This window comes from Struthio camelus, chromosome 9 (genome assembly GCF_040807025.1).
Source record: "Struthio camelus isolate bStrCam1 chromosome 9, bStrCam1.hap1, whole genome shotgun sequence".
Classification (NCBI taxonomy): domain Eukaryota; kingdom Metazoa; phylum Chordata; class Aves; order Struthioniformes; family Struthionidae; genus Struthio; species Struthio camelus.
This window is the reverse complement of record NC_090950.1, coordinates 18,922,701-18,948,719: the sequence shown is the minus strand read 5'-3', so window position 1 is coordinate 18,948,719 and position 26,019 is coordinate 18,922,701. Positions and strand designations below refer to the sequence as shown.

Here is a 26,019-nt window from a genome sequence, read left to right as displayed (position 1 = left end):
ATTACTCCAGTTCACTGTCCTTCTTTGGAGTCACAGCCATTGCAACTACTGTGGCGCAGGGATGGCTTAGGTCTGTGCCAGGTTCATGCAGCTACATTCTCTTTCCTGACAGTACAAAGAAAGATAGGACAATCTTCTGAGTATAAATGAGTGTGGTATTTGTGGTGAGGCCAATTCTACACTAATTAGTCCACACAGAAATTGCAACAGATAGGGAACTAAGTTTTCTTCCCTCCTTCTGCCTTCTCAATTTGTTTTGAAAATCCTTTGGAGGTTGCTTAGCCACTCACACAGAACATTTTTGGCAAGTAAATGGAATTGTATTAGTTGACAGGACATCGTTTTGTTGCAAAAACTTGTCTAGCGGAATAATAGAAAGCAGAAATGGGCTCTGCAGACTATGCCTAGAGGAGAATTCTGGCCTTCAGGCATGCAGCCAGCTGTTCAGTGAAAGTGAGCATATCTCTGAGAAATGGCTTGCCTGCTCCAGCTGCATCATTTTGGCTAAGGCTCAAGGTTTATTGAAAGGACTGGATAGAGGAGAAATTGGATGAAACCTGGATCATACAGAATGTCCAAAGGGATAATTACAGCTATCCCTTTTGGTTTAAAAGCCCATAAATCTCAGACATGGTTCTAGTACCTCATTGATTTGCTTTATCTGTTCCCTTCCATTCAGGATAAGCCATGAGATAGAAATACACTGACACTTCTACCACAAGGTAGAAGTACTCTTGTGATCTTATTTGGAGAGTAATATTATGAATACTGTTCAGAGAACTGGTGGTTTCACAATGACTTAATTTGCAGGCGAGATGTCACTTCAGAAGATAACTCTGAGGAGGAACCAGATCCAGGGCTTTTCCAAGGCTGCAATAAAAATCAGCTGGAGCAACAAAACAGCACTTCTAGATGTCAAATCCTGATCGAGTCAAATGGTCCTTTTGTAAACTGCCATTCTACCATCTCACCAGATTTCTATTTCACGTAAGTCTCTGCTGCAGACAACTATTCTCCCCATTTCCAAAATCCTCTTGGTGCTTTTTTTCTGAGAAGAGCTGTGCATTTTCAATTTCAAGGATATGAAATCGGAATCAAGGATAGTAAGTACCTTTGCAGAATTGAGCCCCATGCTGTCATTATTGCTGTTACTGTTATTTGTTTTTAAAAAAATTATGATGATCCATCTTTCCATCTAGTTAGGATTTTACTTTTCTATTCGCTCTGGAAAGTAGCTTTCCTATTTTGCTACACAGATAGAGAGCACAGCAGCATTAAACAGAACTTCAAACAACTTACAAGTGTTATTATACAAGTGTCATTGAGAATTTGGTATCTGGCACTGTTAGGTTCCTTTTGGCAATTTTAGCATCATAAAATGTAGCCTTTATGCTATAACCCTAAAGGCTGAAGCTGTCAGTGACACTTCTTGCATGGAGAAGTACTAAAAACAGGTTAGTGAAGAGTATCTTGGTGTCGACAAGAAAGTTTCCTCTGCTGTGTGTCAAGACTCCTCTGGCCTCCAGCATACCTAATTCCTACATACCTCTTTTTGAACCACATGAAATGTATTGAGTCACCCTCACCTTAATCCTTCATCAGTCACAAATTTGCCTAGTAGTTGCCAGTTTTCTCTAGTCATATCATTGTAACTAGTGTTTAATGCTAATTAACTAATGTCCACTTCTAAGTCCCTCTTAGCTATAAAAGGAATGTGAAGGTATGTTAAGCCAAATAAACAGGACCACTGACTTCAGTGTTTATATCCCAATTCTTTATGTAGACCTACCTTTCTTCTCGCTTTAGAATTTGGTTGGTAAGCCTATTTTAACTTCCTAGTGTCTACCTGATCTTTCTGAGGTATTGCATACTTGCAGATCCCATTGCCCTCAGTTCTCAATGCCTCTGAAAATCAGGCTGTTAATATTCAGATGATGAGCAAAGTTGAGAAGGTAGCACTGGCAAAGGAACACTGGTTAAACCAGAATTCTGTGTTCATATTCAAGATATATGGTCGTAGGGACAGCGTTCAAATATCGAAAGAAGTCTGTAGTCCACATACAAGACTTAGTACTAAGAAGTGCTCTCTAAGCAAGATGTAGCCATGCAGCCTGAAACAGAAGCTGAGAGCAAAGATGAAAAAACTCACTGTGACAAGCAGTCAGACACTTGTTTATTGCTCGTGTATATATGAAAATGTCATGTTAGCAGCAGGTGCACAACAAATGACTGGATTTTCCCAAGGATTTGGGGTTTTTTTCTTCTTTCTTTTATTCTGGCAGCAAGGTACAGGAAAATGGAACTAACTCAGAGTAAGGGGGAAAAGCAGCTAAAAATAAACGACAACAAATATATTAGAAATAAACGCTTTCTCATGTTGTACATAGGAGCTGCCTCTTTGATATGTGCATGGAAGGAGATGATGATGCCACGTTATGTCGCAGTCTGGAGCAGTACGTGTTGGCTTGTCAGGAGCAAGGAGTCAACGTGGAAGGCTGGAGGCAACATACAGCTTGTGGTAAGTAAGGAAGAAGTAGAATGCGTGGTTTCTACCTAGGAAGGACTCTTAAAATCTGAATTTTGAGGCTTTCTGCAGAACCGCCATGTATCAAAGCTTCTCAGAGATTGAAACCACGTTGACTCACACTTCAATCACTGCTCACAGTTTGGGATGCACCCTTGCTCTTCTGTCCCCTCGTCTGGATCTTATGTAGATTTTTTCATACTTATGGGAATGGCTTTTCATACTTACGGGAATGGCTACTGTGAACGTGTGAGAAGTTATCTGAGATCAGTGAACACCAGGACTGAGAGCACAGCACACAAATAACTTTTGACAGTGCATTTCCTGACTTTGCAGTGCTTGACTTACAACTTTAGTATTATTATACACGTGTGCATACCTCTGTGCATGTGTATTCATCATTTTGCCTCTTACAAAATCGTAACATCCTTTGGCACTGAAAAGGCAATGGGTAAGTAACACACAGCAGCCTGTTATAACTAGCTCTCCTGATTCTTACAGCAATACAGTGTCCTGCCAACAGCAACTACAGCTCATGCATGTCTGCATGCCCAGCGTCCTGTGCTGACCTGACCAGCCCCTCTGAGTGCGACTCGCCCTGTGTTGAAGGCTGCGAATGTCTCCCTGGCTATGTTCTCAGTGGTTTTGACTGTGTGCCTTACAAACAATGTGGCTGCATATACCTTGACAAATATTATGAGGTACAGTGTCTGAGTGGGCCAGACAGCTCCCACAGTGCCAAACAATATTTTCTCCTGCTTATTATTTTGACAGCCTCTTCATTCTTCTGCTCAGTGTGCAACTTTGCGTTAGAAACAGCAATTTTTTTAACGATATTCTCCTCTCTAGAGGAAGGGGAGAGAGTGTGGAGTGCTTTGTGTGCCTCTGAATCCCTGCCTGCCAAAAAGCTCAAGGCAGGCAGTTGGGGGAAGCATATGCTTAAACTGTAACCTCCATGTTAATTCTTCACCTTTACTCTAAATAAAGGCCTAATAGGCTCTTAAATTTAACAAACCAGTTACAGAGAAATTCTAGCAGTCACTATGGTCCCTCTCCTAAAATGAAGAGGGGTAGGGGCAGGGCTGAGTGTCTGCAAAGGTGGCTGTAGCATGAAGAGAGCCTCAAAAAGGCTGGCCTCTGAGGAATACAGAGTATCTTCCATTTTAGCTGCTGGATAGAACAGATTAGCAGCTTCATAATCTCACAGATTTCTGTGTGAACACTAAACATTTGAGGCAGATAAGGCTTAAGCCAGTAAAGAGCATGGGACCTGCCAGAAAAATGGCACATGGCACCTTTCCACATTGTCTTGGAGGTACAATACGATTCATCTGCCACTGTCTCTTATCTCTAGCAACAGTTAGGTACATGCGCAACTAACAATGTTTAAGCTGGCAATAGGATCTCAAACCCCAAGGCAAGCCTTCTCTTGCCTTCTTTCTTGGGCTTCCTTCAAGTTTCAAAGAGCTGGATTAGTAGGCTGCTTGCTTTTTTTTTTTTTGGTGCAAACTATTGAAAAAAAAAAAAAAGTGTCCAGTTCTCCTTCATCAGGAAGGCACTGGAGAGAGTAACATGGGGCCCCAGTACTCCATTCATGCTTTTAAGGCTGATTTTATTTGATATTTTTTAATGTTTAACTGCTGTCTTGCAGATTGGAGAAACATTCACTACTGATGACTGCTCTCAGACATGCCAGTGCACAGAAAGCTCCACCGTCTCCTGCTCTAACATAGTGTGTGCATCTGATGAAATCTGTGGTGTTTCAAACTATACTCGTGGGTGCTACAGAAGTGAGTCAACTCCTAACCCTATTGCTTTGTGTTTGGTGCGAAGAAGTCTTGACTTACTGCTTTTAGGGCAGCAGAATTCATCACTGAGTCCGGGATAATTGCAACAGAGTCTGAACAGAAGAAAATCCCATCATAAATATACCAGGGATCTTGCTGTGATGTTTCATCTTAGAAACAGTGTTTCTTTCCTTCACTCTTGTTGTCAAGTGTGAAATAAAGAACGGGCCTTACAATATGGAGCATGTCTAGCATACGTTAGAGTCAGTGTAAGCTAACTAAGAACTGTTCTCTCAGTGTTAGATCATCTGAGATTCTGAAGTGTTTCTTCTTCCTTTTTGCTAGGTGGGCCATGTATGCCAAGTCCTTGTCAGAATGATGGTGTTTGCTCTGAGACTACCAGTGATACCTCTTTCAGCTTTTCCTGTGAATGTCCAGAACTGTACACAGGACTTAACTGTGAGGCTGAACGGATAGGTAACAAAATTATTTTGGATTTCACTGGCAGCATAACACACACAAAGGCAGGCAGGTGTTAGATCAGATTGGGACCTGATGATATCTTTTAATGGGCACGTCGTGATGTAATCAAGGGCAGGGCAGAGGCTGACCTTCCACTGCATGTAGTAGCAGCCAAGTCCTTGACACTATTCCCCTGAGTAAGGATTGGCCCTGGTACCACAGACTAAGTGGGCACGTCTGTACTGTTACATCAGTCTGTTTTGGCCAGACCTACTTCAGAAGCCCGCAGCAGTCCCCAGCAGTTCACTTTGCCTCCATGTCAGCTCATGCTCTGGCTCATGTCTGAAATAAGCCTCAGGCATGAAACTGTGACAGAGGGTAGGGGTCCACTTCAAAGAAAATATTCCAAAATGCCACATGGATCCTCTTGGCTTGAGCCATGGAGGAGCCATGTTTGATTAACTTTTGCCTGTCTGCTGGCACCATTAGCACAGACAGTAGTGACAACAACCAGATGCTATGTTTGCACTTAACAGAGGTAAGTGGATTTAGAGACCGGTTTTGAGAGCTAACGTAACAGAATAAACAGCTCCACTGGGACAAGTGTCACAGAGAAATGGCCTGGACTCTCCTGCATGGGAAGCCATCCTGTAGCTACTGGTTGTTTGGAATCTGCATTCAGTTAGCAAATAATATGTTTATGTACTTCTGTCTGCCTTTGGTGGGTGAGAGCGTGTGACCATGCAACCAGAAAGAAGGGGTCAGAGGTCAGACACTCCAGAAAGCCACCTTAGCCAGAAAAGAGAGTATAAACCAAGCAGACAGGCATGTCTATTTGACGCTTGAGAAGAAGCTTCTGCTTGCAGTAGTTAGCTTTCACTGACAGGGCTCCTATTTCTTCTTCAGATGAAACACCTTTCAAAGAGACCAAGGACAATACGGTTGCCATTGCTGTGGGAGTTGTGGCAGGTGTTGTTGTTGTCCTCATTCTCATCTCCTCTGCAGTGTACCTGTCCAGGTAAGGCCTTTGCCAGCTCTGCTACTTTCCGCAGAGACAAAACACATAAAAAACACATTTTCTGGCACATCTGTACCCCAGAACTCCTGCTAGTCACAAAACGGCAGGACCGGAAAGGAACCAGAGCATTCAGGGGCTCATTTGAGGAATGTGAGGGAAAACTTACCTTTGTCTGTAGGAATCAACATATGCCATTTCTATTACATAAGGCCTATGCATCACTATTACAAAATTTAGGAATCTCCAAAATTCAACTTCATTCATGCTCACACCACTGTTTGGCCTCTCACTACAGTTAAGAATAGAAATTAAAGCTGGTTTTGGTTTGCTTTTTTTGGGACAGAAGGAAGAGGAAGAAGCAGCATTCATTGGAAAGAACTGACAAAACAAGGGATTCATCTTTCAACCAGTCCAGAGATGCACTAGATGACAGTGTATATGCGCAAGATTATGGCTGCATAGTGAACACTGCATTTGATCAAAATGAATCCCAAAGTACCTACTTGTAGTTAACAGTTACTTTTTCCCATTTATTTGTATTACTTTTCTCTTGTATTAGAAATATTATTAAAATACTTTGAGAAGAAATAATACCAAATAAAACATTGCATTTGCTGAAGACCTTTGAAATCACTCTCTTAAAGTATCTAGGACCTTGTGTTATAGACCCATATTGAAGTGAAGGACTCCTAACTTACATTAGAGACTATGTTATTTTTGCTCCTCTCCTGGGAAGGAATGTCCAGTCGGGGAGAGAAATATATGTGAAGACACCTAGCTCATCTGGTGACAGGCGTAGTAAAGGGATGACATGCTCTCCCCCTTGGGAGTGCTGGGCTGAAAGAGCCAATTGAATGACAGCTGCCTCCTTGTGATCAGGGTGGAGTAGATGAGAACAAAAATTGTCATCATCCCTGTGGCTGTGGGTGCTAAGCAAAGCATAACAGACAGCCCCTGAAGAATGAGAGCCTGTTAATTGATTTCTCATAAATTCTCCTTGGGGTCTTTTCAAATTCTGAAGCTGCTACATTGTCACAAGCATGGTTAGAGATCTGCATCAGCTCAGTCCTGAACCCGTGCTAAGGACCCCCAAAAGCAGAATATCAAAGCTGCTTGTGGCAAGGCCAAATAACATGTAGTGTCTGAGACACCCACCCCATGACAGACCACTCTTACGTAGCTTGGCGGACCGAGGCCTAGGCCTTGTGCCAGCCCTAAACAAATTTCCAGTGCCATGAGTGAAGCCTTTGAGGCATAAGTGAAATTTCATTATGGTCTCTGATTGTTTTCCAGTTCTCTGCAGGTTCCCTCTTGATTATACCAATAGTGAGGAACAGTGCAGGCTTCCCATTGTTTCTGCCATAATGCCAGTTATTATTAACTTGCCCCTTCTCCCTTCCCTTTCCCTTGTACCCATAAACTCATGCATGCTATTAGCCAGAAAAGTATTTGTAACCTCTATGAGCAGTTAGGTGGATAAAAGGAATGTTACTCCAGGCCATTCAAGAACATGCCAGCTGTCCATACATGAACAACACACAGCTATTGAGGAGTGGACGTGAATAGAAAGGGGCTTGCAGCCTCATTATATAATGAAAATTAATCAGTGCAAGAGACCTATTCTTGCACAAATGAACTGTCAAATTCACACTGGAATTTCACAGTGTTTATAAAAGCATCTTTCCTGCCTGTTCAGCAGCAGCTTCCTATTGCTCTCTCACACTTGCTAACATGGCAATTCTGTGAGTGTCATGCAGTGCTGACCATGCTCACCTTCTGTTGAAGTCGGTGGGAGCAAAGGCCAATTTGTATCCTGCAGGTTCACAGCCCAAGCACTTTCAAGCAACAGGGCCCGTATGTGCCCATGTAAAGCAGATGCCTGGGTTTCCATGGATACCCTTTCTGTTTCAAGAATTCCCTTGGTTTTCCACTGCAAAGCCTTGTAAATACTTCAGACCTGAAACAGGAGGTGCTACACAAAGCAGAACCGCAATTCAGTGCGTCACTCACTGAATTAACTATTGCATGTCAAGAGAAGCCAGAAAGGGACTAACTCCATAAAGTGTTACTGTTGTCTGCCTCTAACAATGCCAGGTCAAACAGTGAGGCTACCAAGAGGTACCACATGTTCTGTACCTTCTGCTGCTGTTTAATCTTTTCATCTTCCTATAATCATCTACCTGCTCTCTCATCTGACTTTCAAAATGCCGAGCTTAATTTAATACTTAGTTCAACTGACCAAGAGCACAGTTTCATTGACAGTGGCCACCTGCCCTCCTTTTTAGCGTGCTGCACTGGCAACGGCAAAGGAGACAGCCATCTCTGCCTATCCACACTCAGGACGTCTGTGCTCTCCTGCCCCTCAGCTGAGAAGGCTCATGCTAGGCACAATCAGCTGACAGCATGAGACACTTTCAGTGTCCTGAAGGAAATCCCTCAGCCACAATATGAAAGACATGACAAGCCATCCTAGAAATCTCTTTGCCCTAAAATGGCAGTTTGAATTTACTCTGAGCTCCACCTCCTTTACATCCTCTTGACAGCAAAGTGAAACAGCTGCTCTGCATCACCTCTCCCTCTCTAAAAATTTTCCAGTAAGAGATGCTCACTTACCACTCAGCCCTGTAGGACAGCTGTCCCTGCTCCACACACCAGCACCCACACCTGAAGCTGGCAGGGGCAAGAGAGGTGTGACACTAGCTCCTGGCAAGGAGGTGATTGCCCATGTTCTCCAAGGACAGGAGGAGCTTTTTCCTACGAGACAGGAATTTTTAGAAACACCCTCCAGGAGGTGAGTCTCACCCAGCCTTGCAGACCGGCTGCTCTGCTGGCAGGCAGCTCCCTAAAGACAGCACAAACACAACCCACCCCAGAGCCTGCCCAGCTCCTCCCTATTTATAGCGGCCGGGAGGAGCCAAGAGGCAGGTCAGCTTCCGCTGCTGGCCTCGCTCGGGGCTGCCCGGGGCGGCAGCCCGGGCACGGCCGAGCAGGACGGGCGCTGGGGGTGAGCAGGACCCGGGGGGGGGGGGAATGGGAAAAGGGGGGCCGGGGGGGCTGCAGGCATCAGCCAGCAGGATGGAGCCCCGCTCGCGCTGCCGGTGCCGGGTGTGCGCTGCGGGGGTGTCGGTGGCAGGCTCAGGTTTGCCAAGCTCCCCGGGGTGTCCCAGCGCCGGGGCACGCCAGGCCCCCCCCTCCCACCCCCCCATCCCCCCGGGCCTCGGCCCCCGCCCTGTTGCAAAGCGTGGGGGCAGGTGCCCCCCGCCCGGGCGCCCCTCTCTGCACCCCCGGGAGCCCTTACGGTGCTGCGACCCTCCGCCAGAGCTGCCCCAGCGTCAGCACAAGTAGCGGTATTTTGAGCAGGGCCTCGAAAGCAGCGGAAACAGGGTGTGGGTAGGGAGGGACGAGCCGGAGTCTTGCAGGGAGGAGGCAGCGCGGATAAATCAGGCTGCTTGCGCACCCCGCCGCGGGGGAGGGGGACTGCGCTGCGCCGAGGGCTGGGTGAGACGGGCGCCAGCCTGCAAGGGCAGGAGGGGCTGGGGCACAGAAACACTGCCTCACCCTTTGCCTGCAGCGCTTCGCTGGAGGGGTGGTGACTGCGTTTCTGACAGTATGCCAGCGTGCTGCCAGCAGGCAGGACCGGGAGGGCTGAGGCAGGGCCCCTGCAGCGCGGGAGGGGGACAGCTGCGCAGCGGCCGGCGGCAGCCTCTGGTCGGTGCCTGCTGGCCGCTGCACGGGACGTGTCACGGGTGGTCTGCGCGGGTTGCACGTGGCCAGTGCTGCGCCCTAATGATCTCTTTGCCTGTGCTTGCTAAGCAGATGGCCTCTGCGCACGCCAGGTCTCCCCGCTCCTCTGTGCCTTGTGTGAAGCCTGCCCTATGAGAGGGGCATGTCGTGAGCCGGCACCAGCTCCCCTCCCTCTGAGATGGCAGCTACGGAGAGCTTCAGCGCGACGCACCCTGGGAACCCCCAGCCTGGGGACCTGATCGAGATTTTCCGACCAGCTTATCAGCACTGGGCCCTCTACCTGGGGGATGGATACATCATCAACGTGACACCTGTAGGTAAGGCTTGCAGGATGGCAGCAGGGTGCCTTGGGGTGATCCAGGAGCTCCTTGCTCCAAGGACAGGTGGTTGACTCTGGGCAGCTTTGGGTTTCTTGACAGCATCACGATGAACAAGAGGCCAAAAGTGAGGGAGGAGCAACGGTTGCCACCTGTGTGGCCTTGTGCCCATCCTTAGCTGTGACTAATTCAAAAACCTGTTCACAGTGGAGCAGGGACATGCTGTATCTCAAGACCTTTTCTGCCTCTCAGGAAAATCCTCAGAACTAGCCTGTATGAGGAGCCTGGTAGGCTCCAGAGGATTGTGTGGAGAGGGTTGCACGTCCCTTTTCTGGGGGAGGCTTGTGGCTGGGGGAAGACTGCTGCCCTCAGTGCTCTGTGGGTTGTATACAGGTTCCTTTTAGGTTACTGCTGTCCCCTTCACTGCTGCTGGGGGCACAAATGTGCGCAGGCGTCTCCAGGCAGGTATCACCCATAGGACTTCCAGGAGCCAGCCAGAAACTGCTCTGGGGTCTCGGAGGGGCAAGACCCTGGCTCATCCTGACTCTGTCTTCCCCAGATGAAGGGCCTGCGGCGTCATTCGCCAGCGCCAAGTCAGTCTTTAGCAGAAAGGCCCGGGTGAGGATGCAGCTCCTGAAGGATGTGGTGGGAAACGACACCTACCAAATCAACAACAAGTACGACGACACCTACCCTCCCCTTCCCGTGGAGGAGATCATCCGGCGCGCTGAGTACCTCATCGACCAGGAGGTGTCTTATGACCTGCTTGGCAACAACTGTGAGCACTTTGTGACGCTGCTCCGCTACGGCGAGGGGGTCTCTGAACAGGTAAGGAACACCGAGTAATTCTGTGCATGCTTCTATGGCTCCTCCTTGCAAAGCATGCACTTAAATTCTCTTTATGAGCCCCTGGACTCGGTCACAGCCAGCGAACTCCTTGGGGACGGCAAAACCCAAGTACTGAGACCAACCCATCGTTGCTCCCAGTCTGGCTGAGACACTGGACCATAAGATTTGCTACAGTCTGAGCTCCAGTAGCGCCCCTCTTGCTGAACGCCACAGCCAGGAGGGTAAGGGTCTGGGCCTTAGGTCTGTACCATTCTGCTTATGGGGTATGTGTGTGTCTCGTATTCAATCATTGTCTCAGTTACGTCTGCCTGGTCATCATCAGCATGCCTGGGCGGGGAGGGGAACCACTCACAGTGTTTCCAGTCTGTGTTTTGCTCTCCCTTTGCAGGCCAGCCGAGCAATCAGTGCCATTGGGTTTGTAACGGCTGCTGCTGGTGCCTTCTCCTTGCTGGGCTTTTTCCGAAGCAGATCCAGAGAAAGACAGTATTGACTGACTCTCGTGATAAGCGGTCAGAGCAGACTAGCTGGATCCCTGGCTGGGATGGAAGCAGGACAGTTTGTGGCTGTAGCTGCAACTGAGACTAACAAATGTGTCGCTGTTGATGAGACCAGCACTACCCTATTTGCCACAGCTGCTTGCATTACGTTGTGATGATGTCCGTGTTAGTCTTGCAGAGCTAGCAAATTCCAGCAAATATCACACACACACACACACACACACACACACACACACTCCCCCACCTACTGCTTTGCTGAGGACTAGTCCAGTGAGCCTGCTAACGGTCTTTCTACATGTGCTGTTTCTATAGAGTGCTTCCTGTGAGCTCTTTTAATAACCTTTTTAAACCAATTTGAAGAAACATTTTTGCATTTTTTTTGAAAACAAAAGTAACATAAAAATATTGCCAAGGGGTATTACGTGTCCTCCAGCTGATGTCTCTGTACAAGTTGAAAATCCCAGTTGCTTGGACCCGCATGAGACTGCCTGGGAAATGCTAGACAAGGCCTGTACTGTGTTTTGGCCCTTATACTTGCAGTTCCTGAACTCTGAGCTGCTCTTGAGAGTGAGGGAGGCAGGAAGGAAGGGCAGATCTTAAGAGATGACTCCCTCATCATGTGTTTTACATTGGCATTTTGTTTTTGGCATGGCGGTGTCTTGCTTGGTTTTCTTCCACCTGCAAGGCATCCCTTTCCCTGGTTCCTCTGACTCCTTTTGAGAGCAGCAGACCCACATTTTGAGTGCTCTGGGAGTCTAACAAAACCCCCCAGCTGGCTTTTTCTCTGGCAGCTATTTGTTCCAGATTGGGACCTCTATGCAAATAAAATTTCCCTCTTCATCCGTGTAAGTGTGGTAACTGTTGGTACTGGACCTGACCAAGCTTATTCCTTGGTCTCCCAAAGTGATGAGGCTTAACGTAAGGCTGTAGTGAGTTGTAAGGTCAACCAGGAGCCATGTCTGGAGCCGGGGCCATTTTCTCTGCAGTGTCCAAAATTAAGTTTAAGCAGCTTGTTGCTCCAGCGCAATTAAGATCTTCCTCCAGCCAGCAGTAGGTTAAGCCCAGTGTCCCTGCTTCACCTATAGGTGAAGCACCTGTGCAGCGTCTATGTGACATCTCACAAAATCTACAGAGCCCAACTATTTGCCAGTCACAAAGCTGCTGCGTGACTTGTCTCATGAGAAAACTAGTTAGAAAAGTTGTGATTGATTGCTGTCTGAAGGGAGTATTTGGTTTGCATGTTTGGAACCATGTTATTTGCAGACTGCACATAAGAAATTAAATCCTGTGTTGCTTTTTCCATGTGCAGCTGCCTGGACTGTAAGAAGAGATGAGCACAAAAGAGCTGGCTGTAAAAGGCTTGCTATATTTATCTGCTTTTAACATGTACATAGCTGAATCAGATGCTGCTTTTTTTTTTTTTTTTTTTTTTAAAAAAACGTTAGTTGTTCCAGTGTTTGAAATAACAAGGCAAAGCCATCTGGTCATATTTTGTAGTGACCTCTCTTACTACATTTAAATAGCATTCTTCCTTTTTAGTATGGGGAAAATACATTATAATAAATCTGCACCTGAAAGGCCTTTTTCAGTTGCCTCAAATGTAATGAAAAGTTCTTTCATGGCTAACTAATTAGGTCACTGAAAGATTAAAAATGAAAAAGCTAATCTAGAGAGGCTCAGCTTCCTGTACCTGTTTAGCAGCAGAGCTCTAGAGCACATTAAAACCCTTCCTTCTTGGCATGACCTATTTAAAGCAAAAAGTCAAGGCTCAGTGCAGCTTTCCACCGAGTCCTTGAAAGTAGTAGTGCTATGTGATACCAAAGTGAGGATAGCATTTAGGTCTCTGCGTGTCGTGCTCAAAGTGTATGAGTCTGAGCCAGCAGAAACTATAGTGTCGGTAGCTGAGATAAAACAGGACTGATCCTGCCGTAGGCCCTCTTGAAATGTGCAGGCACAATGGAGAAGCTTGTGGGTTATCTCACTGACCCTTCCCGGCCAGCTCTGCGGAGGGGAGACATTTGGGGTCATTTGGGGACATTTCGGGGGGGGGGGGCAGTTGTGCTTGTGTGTGGCAGAGCAGGTGGCAGCTCTTCCTTCCTCAGACTTTGCAAGCTTAAGTGGGACATATCTTTGTGGATACTTTGCTAGCCTTCCCAGCCTGACGTGACAGCTTACACCTTTTATGTATTCATTGAGCTATATTTGTGCAGAAACTGTCAAGGTGGGGGCCAGGTAGGGCAATGCGTGCGTCCTCTCACATCACTACAGGATGGAAGAACGCTAGAATTACATGATATCTGGGCCTGTCTTATAGGGCTTGGGAGCTGCAGGGTGTTGTTTAATGCTGGCTTTTGCAATTTTGCAATGCATGCTCTCCCATGGAGTCAAGATTAGGTCACAGGTTTTCTTTTTCTTTTTTTTTTTTTTTTTTTTTTTTTGGAACTGCCTTGCCCTTAAGTTCAGTGGATACGTTGACAGGATTTGGTGGAGTGGTGGCCAAAACCTGGCATGGGATCATGATGTGACACAGTGGAAGCCATCACTTCATTCAGTATTTCTTGAGACTTTGTAGGGGATATTGGCAAGGCCTGAGACCTGCTGTGGCCACAGAGTGGAACCAAAGTCGGTTTTTTTTGCCAGTGACTGAGAGAATATTGCTTGTCTGTGCTCCAGGGCACAGCCACAGCAGGCCCAGTCCGCCTTGGAAATGTTTGGTTTGCTCATGTATTTAAAGAAAATGTGAATCTTGTGCATACTGAGTGATGAAAGTGTGGACTGTTCAGTGCAAGCTAGTCAATATGCCGTCCTACCCCTCAGCCCCTGCCTTAGGTTCGTATATTGGGTTAACATAAATCTCATTTGTGTTTTTTGCTGCAAAATCTTTTGCATTTAAGGGAGGCCAATTTGGATCCTTTTGCAGCTTCCTCTGCCATTTCCGGTACTGGCTGTTTGACTGGAACCCAAACGAGGATTTAAGCAGCAGCCAGAGGTGTTTGTTTTGCAAGATAACATCCTGTGGAGTGACACAAAGCAGAGTCAGGGCTGTTGCTCTTCATGGAGAGGGAGAAGTGTTCAGTGAACAAAAACCATCCTTTGTTATATGTGCAAAAAATCCTGTAAGCCTTGGCTCTTATAGGCAACAGGGAGCACAGCACAGGGCATGTGCGTGCCCACCTCTTCCGCAAAGCAGCCACCAAATGCTATGTGGACATCACATGTCCTAGTTGATGGGAAGACTCTGCTTAGTTGTATCTTTATGACACTAATGTCAATCTGTTTAGCTGAAGGGACTACTCAGGGACAAGTTTTTCCTCCTGGGACTCTTGTTTTCTTGCAAGGAGCAATACCCAGTTCTGGATACAGCTCCATGACCCTATCTGGTGAAACACAGCCATCTCTGACCCACAGCATATTATTTGTGAGCATCTGGGCTTCTTTTCTTTTTTTTGTTTTGTTTTTTAATTACTGCATTAGCCCATACAATCTCTGGCCTGAATGATTTTAGATCAAGAAGGAAAGGGCTTTAAAGTCACTACCAGACAACTGCACGTGCAGCTGTCTGCTCCACTACCTGCAGAGCCAGTCCTGCTCCCAGCAAGTAAGGAGAGCGGGTTTCCTTACTGGTAACGTTCAATTTATTTCTCCCCCTGAAGGCTTAAGAGAAGTGGTCTAAAGCCTCTGATGCTGAGTGAAATGGATTTGATTGATTGATGGGGGGGGGCAGGGGAAAAGAGGCCTGCAGGTTCATGCTTCTGCAGGAGGAGAGTGTGGCTGCTAATAAGGGAGGAAAGACAAACAGACACTGCTCCCATTCACCCCCAGGGAAAGGAAGGTCAATAAATATACTCACCTCTGTAAAAAAAGATACACAAAAGGTGACCAAAAGCATCAATAAGACATAAACTCTCCAGATCACAGGAGTGCAAAGAAACTGTTGGAAAAGATATGAACCGCAGCTAGGTTTAAACGCCTTGCCAAGATTTGCATCTGTTCCCAAAGATTTTAGAGGCTGACTAACATTTTTCCAATGGCAAGCATGGAGGAGGCAGTAGGAAGTAACAGTAATTGTAACAGTAATATCTCTTATTATAGAGATGCTGACAAGTTTGAGGCCAGATTCTCCATGGCACATGGGCACCTAACTCACCTTGGCTACTGAAACTACTGTTGACACCAGTGATCAGGAGCCTGGATCAGGATTAGATACCTAAACAGTTCTAGGGAGCTACAGGTCATGCAAAAAGCATAGATCCTGTCCTCTGCCTGCTAACCCTGATGCCAGACCTCCACACTAACAAAACCTTGTATAAGATCCTGTGTAGGGACAGTAGGGGGATGAGCTGCCCAGGCTGCAGTAAGGCCCGGTCCTTGCACCGAGCTCCCTGCAGGTCAATCCCCAGGTTTGGGCTGTGCCGCTGGAAGGCGTTGTCTGTCCTCTGCCCTTCACTGAGCTCACAGGAGTGCTTTGGCTTTGGTATCCCTCTACTAGATCAAGGTGCCAGGAAGGGAGCAGCCCCACAGCACTGGATGTGCTCCCTGCGCTCCAGGAGGGGGTGGCAGCGGCAGCAGCAGAATTCCCTGCCCACTTGGTTCCCCCGCCAGCAAGCTGCCTCTAGCATGCAAAAAACACAATTGACACTATTGTGCTTTTCTATTAGAGAGGAAAAAAAAAAAAAAACCAGCAAGCTATCAGCACTTTTCTTCTCCCTCTTGATGCCCAGTCTTTACAGGAGAAGATGAATAACTCATTGATTAAATCCTTGCCAGATGGATGTTAGAGACATTGCAAAGGGCTGCTCAGTCAGTGCCAAACTAGCAAATTCATCTCAAAGATGACTGTAGCTGTAGCTTGTGCTCTGCATGCTCAGGTGAAGAGTCAAAAAAAAAAAAAAAACCATGCAGCATGAAAAGGACATATGTTTCATTTATGCTTACCTGCATGCCACTATACACAGCATCGATGTCAGCGAAGAAGAGGAAGAGGCAGATTCCAAGCTGGAGGGCCAGTAAGACTGAAAACACATCTAGAGAAACAAGAGCATTTTTGACCCTGAGAAGGGAGGTTGGAGTGGGGGGGAGGAGTTGGTGACCAGAATATTTCTAACTCTGCATATGTGCTGATAGGAGCCCCAAATGCTCGTGTTGTAAAATTCCTAGTCTAAAATCCTACTTTTGCCAAAAAAAAGAGCTTTGCAACAGGCTGGTGGGGAGCAGTTCTCCACTTACACTAGTTTTACTGCACAAGTGATTTGGCACATTCTGATTCTTCCTATACAACCAAAGGAAACTGCCTCAAAAGGCATTGATCTAGTTGTGAGTCTTCCATTAGAAAAGCACAGTACAGCATCAGCATCCTTGCCTCTATGCTGTCTCCATGCGCTCAGCTGTCCACCCAGACCTCAGACAGCAAAGGCAGCCTTGTGTGATGGCTCCTGTTCCTGTGGCCTGTCCCCTCTAGGGCAGGACCGGCTGCTCCAGGGACTTACACTGATGGGGCAAGGGTGGGCTATGCAAGTGCCTTCCCTAGGGAGAGTTTTGCCAGCTGATGTCTGGCTTTGCACCCTTTTCCAGACAAGCAGGAGGACACAGAGCAATCGCAATTGGCTCAGAGGTTTGGAGGTGCCAAACTCCTGGCAGGTACCAGGAGCTGGGCACCTAAAACTATTTGACAAATTGGGTCAACAGCTCCCAACGGCCTCTTGGCAACCTTGCTCACTGGTAAGGTGAAAAGGGGACAAGATGGAATGGGTTGCAAAAACAAGTAAATTTCCCTTTGCTTCCTGCTAGCAATTTTCCCCAACAAGGGATAAAACAGAGACACATGTGCACGTTAGTCAGCGGAAAGTGTCCTCTCTCCCGACTCAGCTTGACTGCTTTTAGGGGAGTTTCTTTCTGGTCATTGTCTGTCTTCTGCAGGTGATCAGTGCTCTGTGAAACATGTTTTGGGACCTGTCTTTTCCCAACGTAGCAAATGAAATCAACAGTGCCAAGGTTAAGCAAAGCCCTGACCTCTCAGTGTGGGTAAAAAGTGCAACTGCAAAGGAGCTATCAGTAGCTGAAGTCTAGTAGGGCTAAAGCATCTCTGCAAAACTCAAAGAGAAAAGGAAGGATTATCATGAGAGGATTTTAACTGTAATTTCATCATAGCTCTCTCTCATCTCCAGGAATAGAGGTCAGGCAAGGCCAGACTGTGGCTCTCAGAGGAGCTCATTCCGATGTGTTTCCAAGCAAATCTCATCTCATCTCTGTTTGCTCTCTGTGTTCATGATAATACACAGGTCTGGCAATAAGTCCAGCACATCATCTTCTAGAAAATATGTATTTTCCAAATGAAGATGTGATCTCCTTTTTCAGCTGTGCCGCTTGTTATCTCAAGGAAGAAGCTAATGTAAGAGATGGGAGCTGAGCTTGTTCTAGAGATAGTGAAATAGGAGCTAACATATATCAACAATTATTTTATGTGCCAGTCAATGGTGTGGGTACAAATGAAATCACAGCATTACTTTCCTAGCAGCCTCTCTTGCCAGTGTTATTTTGTGGCAAGAATGAGAGTCTACAGAGCACACATTAATCCAGCTCTACTTACAGTTAGTATAGATGGGCTTCCGGAAGGGCTTTCCCTTGGAAAAGACGAAGGCCATAATGATGCAATTGATAGAAGACAGTGGCCACAATGTAGTACCTTCATAACTGAGGACACTGCTATTGACGCTGCTGGTGGTACTGTTTCCTCCTGGGCTGGTGGAGTTCTGGGTCTGGTTTCCCGTAAAGCAGTGTCTGTAAGGAAACATCTGGCATTTTTCTTCCTGCTCTCTTCAGGAGCAAAGAATTGCAAGCAGCCACTCTCTCTCTTCTTCCTTGCCCAACCTCATGTAATAACCTGATATCATCCACAATATCAAAATCCACATTTAAGTTTGTTTCAAAAAAAAAAAATCAGTTAATTTCTCAGTCTACATTGAAATCTCTACTCTGGTGAGCAACACAACCTTTGAACGTGCATGCACACACCCTGGCTGCCTGCACACGATTTAGGAAGCTTATGCCAATGATGTATCAGTGCGGTGGCAGTGCAACAGCACAGCCCTTGGGGTGCCGATGTAGATTCAGTGCTGTGCCACGCATCCCTGCTCTACATCGACTGTTTATCTGGTAGTTCCAGCTAGGCAGAGCCCTGCGGGCTTTGGAGGATGGACACCTTTGAGGAACAGAAGTGTTTTAGCCTTTAGATTTCTATCCTTGCATCCGCAGCAACTTACTAGTGTTGTGGCAACACTCGCTGTGGTGCTGTGTAAGCACACCACGGGGAAAAGGCAATCGTTGAGCTTTGGTGAGGCGATGGGAAGGGTTGGGGTGCTGCTGACGCACAGCTGCTGTGCACAGCTGGCAGTCTGATCTGCAAGCTGGGGATCAGAGACCAAGAGAGGGACTTACCTGTGGCTCGCCACCTCTGCGTACCAGGGCTGTTGCTTCACCAGAAGGAAGCCGCAGGCTTGCATGACCACAGTAAAGCACATGTTGAGGACGATGGAAAGTAGCAAGGGAGGAGAGATGAGCTGGCCAGGAGGACGATAGGGTGCCAGTTTTGGATAGGCCTCAGTCAAGCTCACTGGAAAGAAACCATAGACATTTCCTGCCTGCCAACATCCTTCTGTGTTAGCTGAGCCAACAGAGCTGCACACAGGTCACCCATCCGCTCACTGCAGGTGAGAGCTACAAAGTCTGGCCCTAAGAAATAAGCAAGAAATGGCATTGATCTCAACTATTTTCCACCTGAATTTCTCCGAATCCCCACGTCCCCACAGGAAAACACATAGAGAGCTGGGGAATATCATTGCCACCTGCAGATGGTGATCTCCACGGGAGTCCAAGACCGTACTGCATCTCACACTGAGAACATGCAGGCGAGCCAAGACACGCAGTTACACTCTGAGTACTACTCACATAGTCAAACTAAAGGAGCTAACATAATAGGAGCAAATGCTCCTTTTTCAGCAAAGTCGCACATGCAAACGCTCACTGCTCTGTACAGGTTTCTTGTGACTGTGCTTGCAAGGGATTATGAGCCAAATCCCATTCTCTGGGCCCTGGGGATTGCTCTAACATCCATGGTTATGATGTTACTGACAGTAGAACTTGGCTCCTCATTTCAATTTCTACTGAAAAATGAAGTTAACTATTTACACTCACACTCTTAAAACACACGCAGCTGGTTTCCCTGAGCTGCTTACTTGTTAGGCAAATCAGAAGGGTAATGACGATGTCTTGTATGAAATACTGGTAATTTCCAAAGATTTGCAGTTGCTGGAAGAAAAATAAAGAAAGCATCACATGACAACAGGCATCAACTTTGATGATGCAACCTGTAGCACCAGCTGCTGTTTCAAAGCAACACCGTGCCAGCAACAGCATCGTCCAGGCCCTGATACAACCCTGTAAGGACCAGCTTGCAGGCTGTGCAGGTCAGTACGGTCCCACTGAACCTCCCGCTAATTTGTATCACTTGTGGGTGACCCCACGGTGTTTAAATATTGTTCCATCCTTTTTCCAGGAGACACTAGTGCCAATGGACAACTCAGACTAGGTCAAGCACTCCCAGCCCACAGTAACAGCAACAAGAACCAGAGTCTCACTTTGTGCCAGGCGTGAAATGTCTTTGGGTAATGGGAGCACCGTCAAAGGTGGTAGGCCCAAACTAGGGACCGGGTAAGCAGATAGTATCAGAATTGTCGAAATACATAAATATGAAATCTATCTGAAATACTTTAACTATTTTATTGATAAGGAGCCTTGAAAATATGACTCCCTAACAAGCTGTATTCAGAAGGAAGCAGCCATGTGCTGTCGCTGTGCAGTGACCCACAACACACTCCCTCTGTTCTCCCACCACGGCTGGGTCATACCCAGCTAATTCACAGTAGCTCAATTTGCCTGATGCCCTTCACCCTCTGAGGTACCACGCTCAGAAGATGTACATGGACGTGGTTAGAAGTGGCCCTGAGTAAAAGCCATTTCCTTCTAAAATTTTTATCAGCGAAAAGAAAAATAGTGAAGACTCTTCATATAACAGTGATAAACAAAGGTCATTCTTCCTTGAGAACTACCTACTCTTATTCCTCTGCATGGGAAACTTTCTTCTTTTTAGAGGTTTTTGGTTTTTAACCCCAGCAGAGGGGGAAAGCTGCCCTGCCAAAGCATCCATTTTATAGCAAGTCCCGCTCCTGGGCCTCCACCACCCAGGATGCTAGGATATCTTCATTGATAGAAGATTGGTACTATACACTTACCCAAAACAGCAGAGCAGTACCAAAAAATTGAATCAAGCCATAAAGGGTCAGGTATTTAACTACAGCAAAAGAAGCAACCAAAGCAGCTCGACCTTCCCTGCTCAAAAAACAAACAAACAAACACAAACAAACAAAAAACCCCTCTTATAGCTGCAGACACAGTACTGTGGTCTTAGTGCTAGAGAAGGTGTCTGTTTGTAAGAGCAACCACTTTTGTGTAGGATCATTAAGAAGAATGGGAAAGAGTCTAAATTCCACAGAAAAACACTTTGGCCTTGAGATACTGCAGAGCCACTAAACTAGCCCTTCGTCAGCAGTGTTTTGTTTCTTTGCCGTTATTCTGCAGCTACAATTTTAATACCTAGCTTAGCCTGCTGTTACTTTTTTCATTGCTAATGTTTCATATTTTTTTCATTACTAATTTGCTCAACACTTTTGGGAATTAGGTGCATTTCTATTCTGCATATATTTAAGTTAAATGGCATTATTACTGGCTGCTCCATGACCACGTACAGTATGTGGATGTCAACATTTTAGAGTAATGACAAGTAAATCTATTCTGTGGTCACTGTAACACCTGCCTTTTCATGTGACTCTGTTCCTGTGCCTGTTCCAAAAAAATCAGCCAGCATGGGCAAAGCTCTCCTAAAAACACAAAAACACTCACAGCCCTTGAACTTAAAAATTCAAAAAAACCCAAAAAACCCCATCACCACCACCAGCAAAAAAAAAACTGCTTTATTTCACGTGTGTGCTGAGGAATTGTTTGGTTTCTCCACATCCTTGAGGCAAACACGTACAGGCAGATCTCTCTCTCTCCCCTTCTCCTTCTCTGTGTGTGTGTGTTTGCACAAATAGGCATAAAAATATAAATAAGTGAACACAAGTTATTTTTGTTACTACCAAGCTGCTTCAGGATCCTGCTCGCTCCCGTGCTCTGCCACTAGCAGCTCGGCACAGGGAGCTCCGGGCAGGCGGCAGTGCGCCCAGGCTGCGCCGGAGCCGCGCCGGGCAAACCTACCTGATCAGCTCCGGTACACACTGTATGTTGGGAATTTGGGACGTGAAAGGGGAAGCCACGGACGCCTCGAGCTCTGACAGCGATATTCCTGCATGGGCCACTTTCAAAGCCTGAAATCCACAGGAGTAAGAAAATGGAGAGACATCCTTACACCCCTCACACCCTGCGCCATACGCCATACGTTTACTGGTGCTTTTCAAGCTTTGCTTTCAGTGCCCTTTGTAATTGATCTTCCTCTGTTCTGTTGCCTAACTGATCTCATTTTCCAGATAATGTTCCTTCCCCAAGGAAGGAAATATCTCTTTTGTTAAATATCTCTTTTGTTCGTTTAATCCCATTAAACCTATTTTAGTCTTTTGAACAATGCTGTAGGCTCTCCCTCAAACTGGAATTTGTGTATACCTCTTCTGTTAAAGTATTTATATTAGCGTTTCCTCTTTCTTCTTTTTATTCCTTTCAATGTCCTCTTTGTATTTCTTTTACTGCTTTCTTATGAGTTCCCAGTAATCTGACCTCAGCACCTCTTATTTAGTACTCAGCAGTGAGCTGTGGGCAACTTTTGTAAAACCAATACGTTATTATATTATTACATTATGTATATAATAATAGATAATATAATAGATGATATAATAATTTTTCTAACTAAGGCCATCAGCTTTACATTCTCGTCCCAGCAGACGAATCAGATTAATTGTAAATATGAACAAATGTGTAAAAAAAAGTATTCCTGCCCCCAGTTTCAGGAGGAAAAAACACAGTAATACTCCTCTGTTTTTTTTTTTTTTGTATAGTAATATGAAAAAAAAAATGCACCTAGATTGTGTTTTATAATGACATGCTGACTGAACATACCCACAGGCTGACTTGGAAAATGCCGATTAAACGTTTTTTGGACAGCCCCTTGCAACCGTACTCGCTATACTGAATGAGCTGCAACTTCTAACAAGAATGGGACATTAGCTTGTACATACCCCACAGTCATTAGCTCCATCACCACACATACCCACGTAGTAACTAACGGGGGAAAAAGAGAGAAAAACACATAAGCTTTGCATGCAACTATTTGATCATGCAGTAGGATACTCACTGGCGTAGGTGTATTAGATCAGTACTCACATCACCCTACTGAGGGAGAAAGATGCAGTGAGAATAAGGAGGCTGCTTTCACGGGGTTAATCACATATGGGGAGGGATTGAGGCAGGGTACAGAGATCAAAATTAGAATTAAATTTGGAAAGAGACTATAGCAGGAAAGGAAACAACGCCATTTTATTCCAGAGGGAGCAGGGTGTGCACGTTTGCAGTAGTTCCTGTGGCTGCAGCTTGACTTTCAGTGGCATTTTGCAGGAATTGCTAGGGGGTGGCAGAGGGTATTTGTGTGTGCTAGAGTCTGGGTCTATATTTTTATCTCATCCTCAGATAATGCTGCATACTGTATTGCAATGGAGAGCAGCTAAAACTGGTCGACAGGTAAAGTTACTCCTGACACGTAGGATTCTTGTAGGCAAACTGAGAAGAAGGTGACCACAAAGGATGTGAACGCGGATTGCACGCGGAGTAAAGGAGGATCAGAAAGCTGGGTTTGTAGCAGCACTAGCTAGTATAATTATACTTCAAATAAAGCATTTTACTGTTTTTTTTTAAACAATAACAAAAAAACCCCAAAACCTTACTTCAGTTTTTGAAATTCTTCAACAAGGCTGGATTTCTGGGCAGGAGACATCCTAGCAAAGACAGTCCCGTTCAGTAATATCTGCAAGAAAGAGCAGCAGGCTGGCCTCAGGCTTGCGTTCATGGCACAGGCTGCGTTGCACCTGAAGAGGTCAGCTTGTCCTCACCTGGGGTGGGATCAGCCCTCCTTGACTGGTGTCCAATATGTGCTTAAAATCTTCCAATTCTGTCTCCCAAATCCTGCCAAGGTTTTGCTACCCTTGAAGTTAGGGTTTCCTCTAAATTAGGGTCAGATTTATCATGCTTTGATTTCTTTCTTGCTCTTTCCATAGCAGGTGCTGGGAAAACAGTGAATGCCATGTGCTCTGCAACAGCCTTTTGAGTAGCAAAGTTAAGGGTTTTCCAAGTGCACAGCAGATAGTGGTTGACATCGGCAGAGTATTACTAAGCCTGAGTTTTTTCCTACCTGAAAATCTGGCCAAAAAGTATCTCTCCCGTCTCTAGCTATTTTATGGACTAGGTGACAGGAGTAAGATTTCTGCTCCTAGATGAGAGTATTTCAAGTTTCTGATGCACTGCTGAGCAGAAGCCACTGCCAACTATGGTGGTGGTACATGGGGAAATGGGCTGTTATTTTTTTAATTAAACTCAAATTGAGAAGGTGACCATGGAGTGGTACAGCTGCTCACAGCACCACAATTAACCTTGTCATTTGAAGTCTCAGAAGAACAGATGCTGAAAGCAAGCTGTTCAGGTGAAACTTGAGACACGTTGGGAAGCATCCTGAGCTGTCAAAATGCAAAATAACAGTGTGATAAGTACTGACAGAAAAGTACCTTTCTGGTTCAGGCAGGAGTGGCCTGAACACAATTCCCATTCAAATAAAACAGGGAGAGGAAAGCAAGTGCTTTGTTCCCTCCCAACTTACTTTCGGTAGCAAGCTGTAGAAGTGCTTTGTAATAATCTGATAGGTCTTTCCATCCATCGCAAAATGGTAGTTACAGGTTTCTCCTTCCAAGATCACCTTTTCCTCATGATTAATACATATCTCCTAGAAATAAGACAGCATTTATTCTCAGACTGAAGTCACAACATCTTGAAGGCATACAGCCTGGGCTGTGCCTGGGACAGATCTATCTCTGGAGCCATCTCCCCTTCACGGATGATGATTAGCCCTGGCTGTGGCCACTCAGAGTTTGCAGTGGCAGAGGAGCATCCCAGCTCCGCAGTAAGCCCCCTCTCCCACCGCCACCATACGCCCAGCTCTGCTGCCTGCCCCTGAGCTGCAGGGCTCCAAAACGCCCCTTCGTTTCCACGTCTGCAGCCTCCCACCAGGCTAACGGGGAGATCAGCCTGGTGCAACACCCTGTGCCAGACTCTGCAAGCCTGGCAACACTTGGTTTGCTAGGTGCGTTTCTATGTGTAATTAATATTTGTTAGGTACAACGCGTAACCCTGCTAGTTTAGGCACTGAAGTTTGGTCCAGAAAATAGTCACCCAGGCAAGTATTTCTGTGAATTCTGTGCACCTAAAGCGTGAGTGGAGTGGCCGCTGCATCTGCAAAGCACAGGCATTTATTTACATAGCTATTTTAAGTATTGTCCTGAGCAAAGATCCGCTGTATTAGTTGTTTCTCCCTGAAAGGTGAATTGGCCATATCATACCTCTGCGTACCCTGGGGCAGCAGATATAAACCAGCCCCCGGGCCTTTCCCCTCCTCCTCATAGCTGCTGCAAGACACCCAGCAAGGAGTCCAGGTGACACATCTGATTAGTACACATTTAAAGCTTTGTTAATTCCAGCTGTCACCCAAATGCAACTGTCCCCAGCTGTGCTTACACTGGGCCCAGCTGCGCTTGTCTTGCCGTCTTCTGCAAGCTGCCAGGAGAGGGAAGCTGGAGTGGAGCCCTCTGGCTCATTCGCCTCGATGACGATGACTCGGCTGGCCCTGTGAACGAGCCCTGCACTCCTGGCTACTGTCACAGCCGTCTGAAGGTTGTCCCCTGCAAACAACATCAGCAAGGCAGACCGCTAATGCCTGCCATTGCATCGCAACCACCCAGGTGGAGGCCACGGAGCTGCTGCTGGCGAGCGCCAGGTGGGCTGCACAGGCAGGGTGAGCCGGGGGTTCACCTGTGACCAGGACGCTCCTGATGCGGGCAGCAGCGAGCTCTCTCAGCACAGGCTCCGTCTCCCGCTTCAGGCGGTTTTCCATGACCAGGAGGCCCAGGAACGTCAGGTCGGACTCTGCCTCCTCTCTTAGAGCAAGGACAGAAACACAGACACGCTGTTGTTGGGGACTGCGCGGAGGGTGAGGCTCTCCCTGCAGGTTTGGGTTGATGGGAAGCCGTACTCAACTGGAAATGCCCTTTCTTTGCAGGGAAACCCAGCTCATGCCAAATTCAGGACGAAGCATTCAGCAAGCACTGACATCTCTGCAGCTTCAGCCAGACTGCGGCTCCTCTACGTCGCTGCCCCAAGGAAGGAGCGAGGCAGCCTAGACGCGTGTACAGAGGGACGGACGCTTGCAGGAGCGGGCTGGCTGAAGCCCACAGATTGCAGCGCACAGAGTTACTTCCTATTGCGGTCCCAGTTCGTTGCCATATTGAAACGCAATAACCAGCTCTCATTACTGTTTGACAGCAGCCTCTGAAACTCAGCTCAGTGAGCCTTACACGAGCATTAGCATATTGGGTAATTAGCAGTGTAATCACCATCTGCCAGGAAGGTGGTGTTATATGGTGCAGCTACTGCCATTGTGCTTCCTCTGTCGGGAAAGGGGGGAAAGTCTGGGAAGGGGCTGGGGCTGGGCAGACCCTTCTGAGGCTGGTCCAAACTAGCA

The 26,019-nt window shown here is 46.7% G+C and overlaps 3 protein-coding genes across 10 annotated transcripts in view; 2 read left to right on the top strand and 1 right to left on the bottom strand.

The window, feature by feature from the left end:
- LOC104148851 (IgGFc-binding protein) overlaps positions 1-7,531 on the top strand; it is an 87,437-nt gene extending 79,906 nt beyond the window's left edge. The window contains exons 110-116 of the mRNA XM_068954737.1: positions 811-987; positions 2,388-2,518; positions 3,026-3,225; positions 4,176-4,314; positions 4,657-4,788; positions 5,680-5,791; positions 6,135-7,531. Of these exons, the coding sequence (XP_068810838.1) occupies positions 811-987; positions 2,388-2,518; positions 3,026-3,225; positions 4,176-4,314; positions 4,657-4,788; positions 5,680-5,791; positions 6,135-6,300 (1,057 nt within the window). The 3' untranslated portion in view covers positions 6,301-7,531. The remainder of the gene's footprint in view (positions 1-810; positions 988-2,387; positions 2,519-3,025; positions 3,226-4,175; positions 4,315-4,656; positions 4,789-5,679; positions 5,792-6,134) is intronic.
- A 1,146-nt stretch (positions 7,532-8,677) lies between these two features.
- PLAAT1 (phospholipase A and acyltransferase 1) lies at positions 8,678-26,017 on the top strand. Of its 6 annotated transcripts, XR_011142734.1 has the most exons (5): positions 8,678-8,795; positions 9,608-9,852; positions 10,412-10,680; positions 10,759-10,922; positions 11,090-12,627. XR_011142734.1 is itself a non-coding variant. In XM_068953648.1 (4 exons), the coding sequence occupies exons 2-4, from the start codon at positions 9,714-9,716 to the stop codon at positions 25,828-25,830; spliced, it is 681 nt and encodes a 226-aa protein (XP_068809749.1). In that variant the 5' UTR covers positions 8,678-8,795; positions 9,608-9,713; the 3' UTR covers positions 25,831-26,017. The 6 variants fall into 6 exon arrangements, 5 of the variants coding, with proteins under 5 accessions (XP_068809749.1, XP_068809750.1, XP_068809753.1 ...); XM_068953648.1 differs by lacking the exons at positions 10,759-10,922; positions 11,090-12,627 and adding an exon at positions 25,558-26,017; XM_068953649.1 differs by lacking the exon at positions 10,759-10,922 and having other exon boundaries at positions 11,090-14,216.
- Positions 14,005-26,019, bottom strand: part of LOC104148789 (probable cation-transporting ATPase 13A5) — a 35,934-nt gene continuing 23,919 nt past the window's right edge. The window contains exons 18-30 of one of the 3 annotated variants that reach the window (XM_009682118.2): positions 25,311-25,435; positions 25,017-25,180; positions 24,106-24,228; positions 23,180-23,259; positions 22,478-22,520; positions 21,507-21,616; positions 20,486-20,582; positions 19,430-19,502; positions 18,633-18,807; positions 17,785-17,975; positions 16,134-16,222; positions 15,049-15,129; positions 14,005-14,211 (exon numbers count right to left, since the gene is read on the bottom strand). In XM_009682118.2, the coding sequence (XP_009680413.2) occupies positions 14,005-14,211; positions 15,049-15,129; positions 16,134-16,222; positions 17,785-17,975; positions 18,633-18,807; positions 19,430-19,502; positions 20,486-20,582; positions 21,507-21,616; positions 22,478-22,520; positions 23,180-23,259; positions 24,106-24,228; positions 25,017-25,180; positions 25,311-25,435 (1,558 nt within the window). Of the gene's footprint in view, positions 14,212-15,048; positions 15,130-16,133; positions 16,223-17,784; positions 17,976-18,632; positions 18,927-19,388; positions 19,503-20,485; positions 20,583-21,506; positions 21,617-22,477; positions 22,521-23,179; positions 23,260-24,105; positions 24,229-25,016; positions 25,181-25,310; positions 25,436-26,019 lie in introns of those variants that run through there. The other 2 variants (XM_009682119.2, XM_009682120.2) reach the window with 2 other exon arrangements.

What these genes read in the sequence shown, in the direction of transcription:
- PLAAT1 (XM_068953648.1), top strand. Translation starts at nt 9,714, where the DNA reads ATGGCAGCTACGGAGAGCTTCAGCGCGACGCACCCTGGGAACCCCCAG. An exon ending in CATCAACGTGACACCTGTAG is followed by an intron (nt 9,853 to 10,411) that starts GTAAGGCTTGCA and finishes TGTCTTCCCCAG; the next exon opens with ATGAAGGGCCTGCGGCGTCA. An exon ending in GCGAGGGGGTCTCTGAACAG is followed by an intron (nt 10,681 to 25,557) that starts GTAAGGAACACC and finishes CTTTCTTTGCAG; the next exon opens with GGAAACCCAGCTCATGCCAA.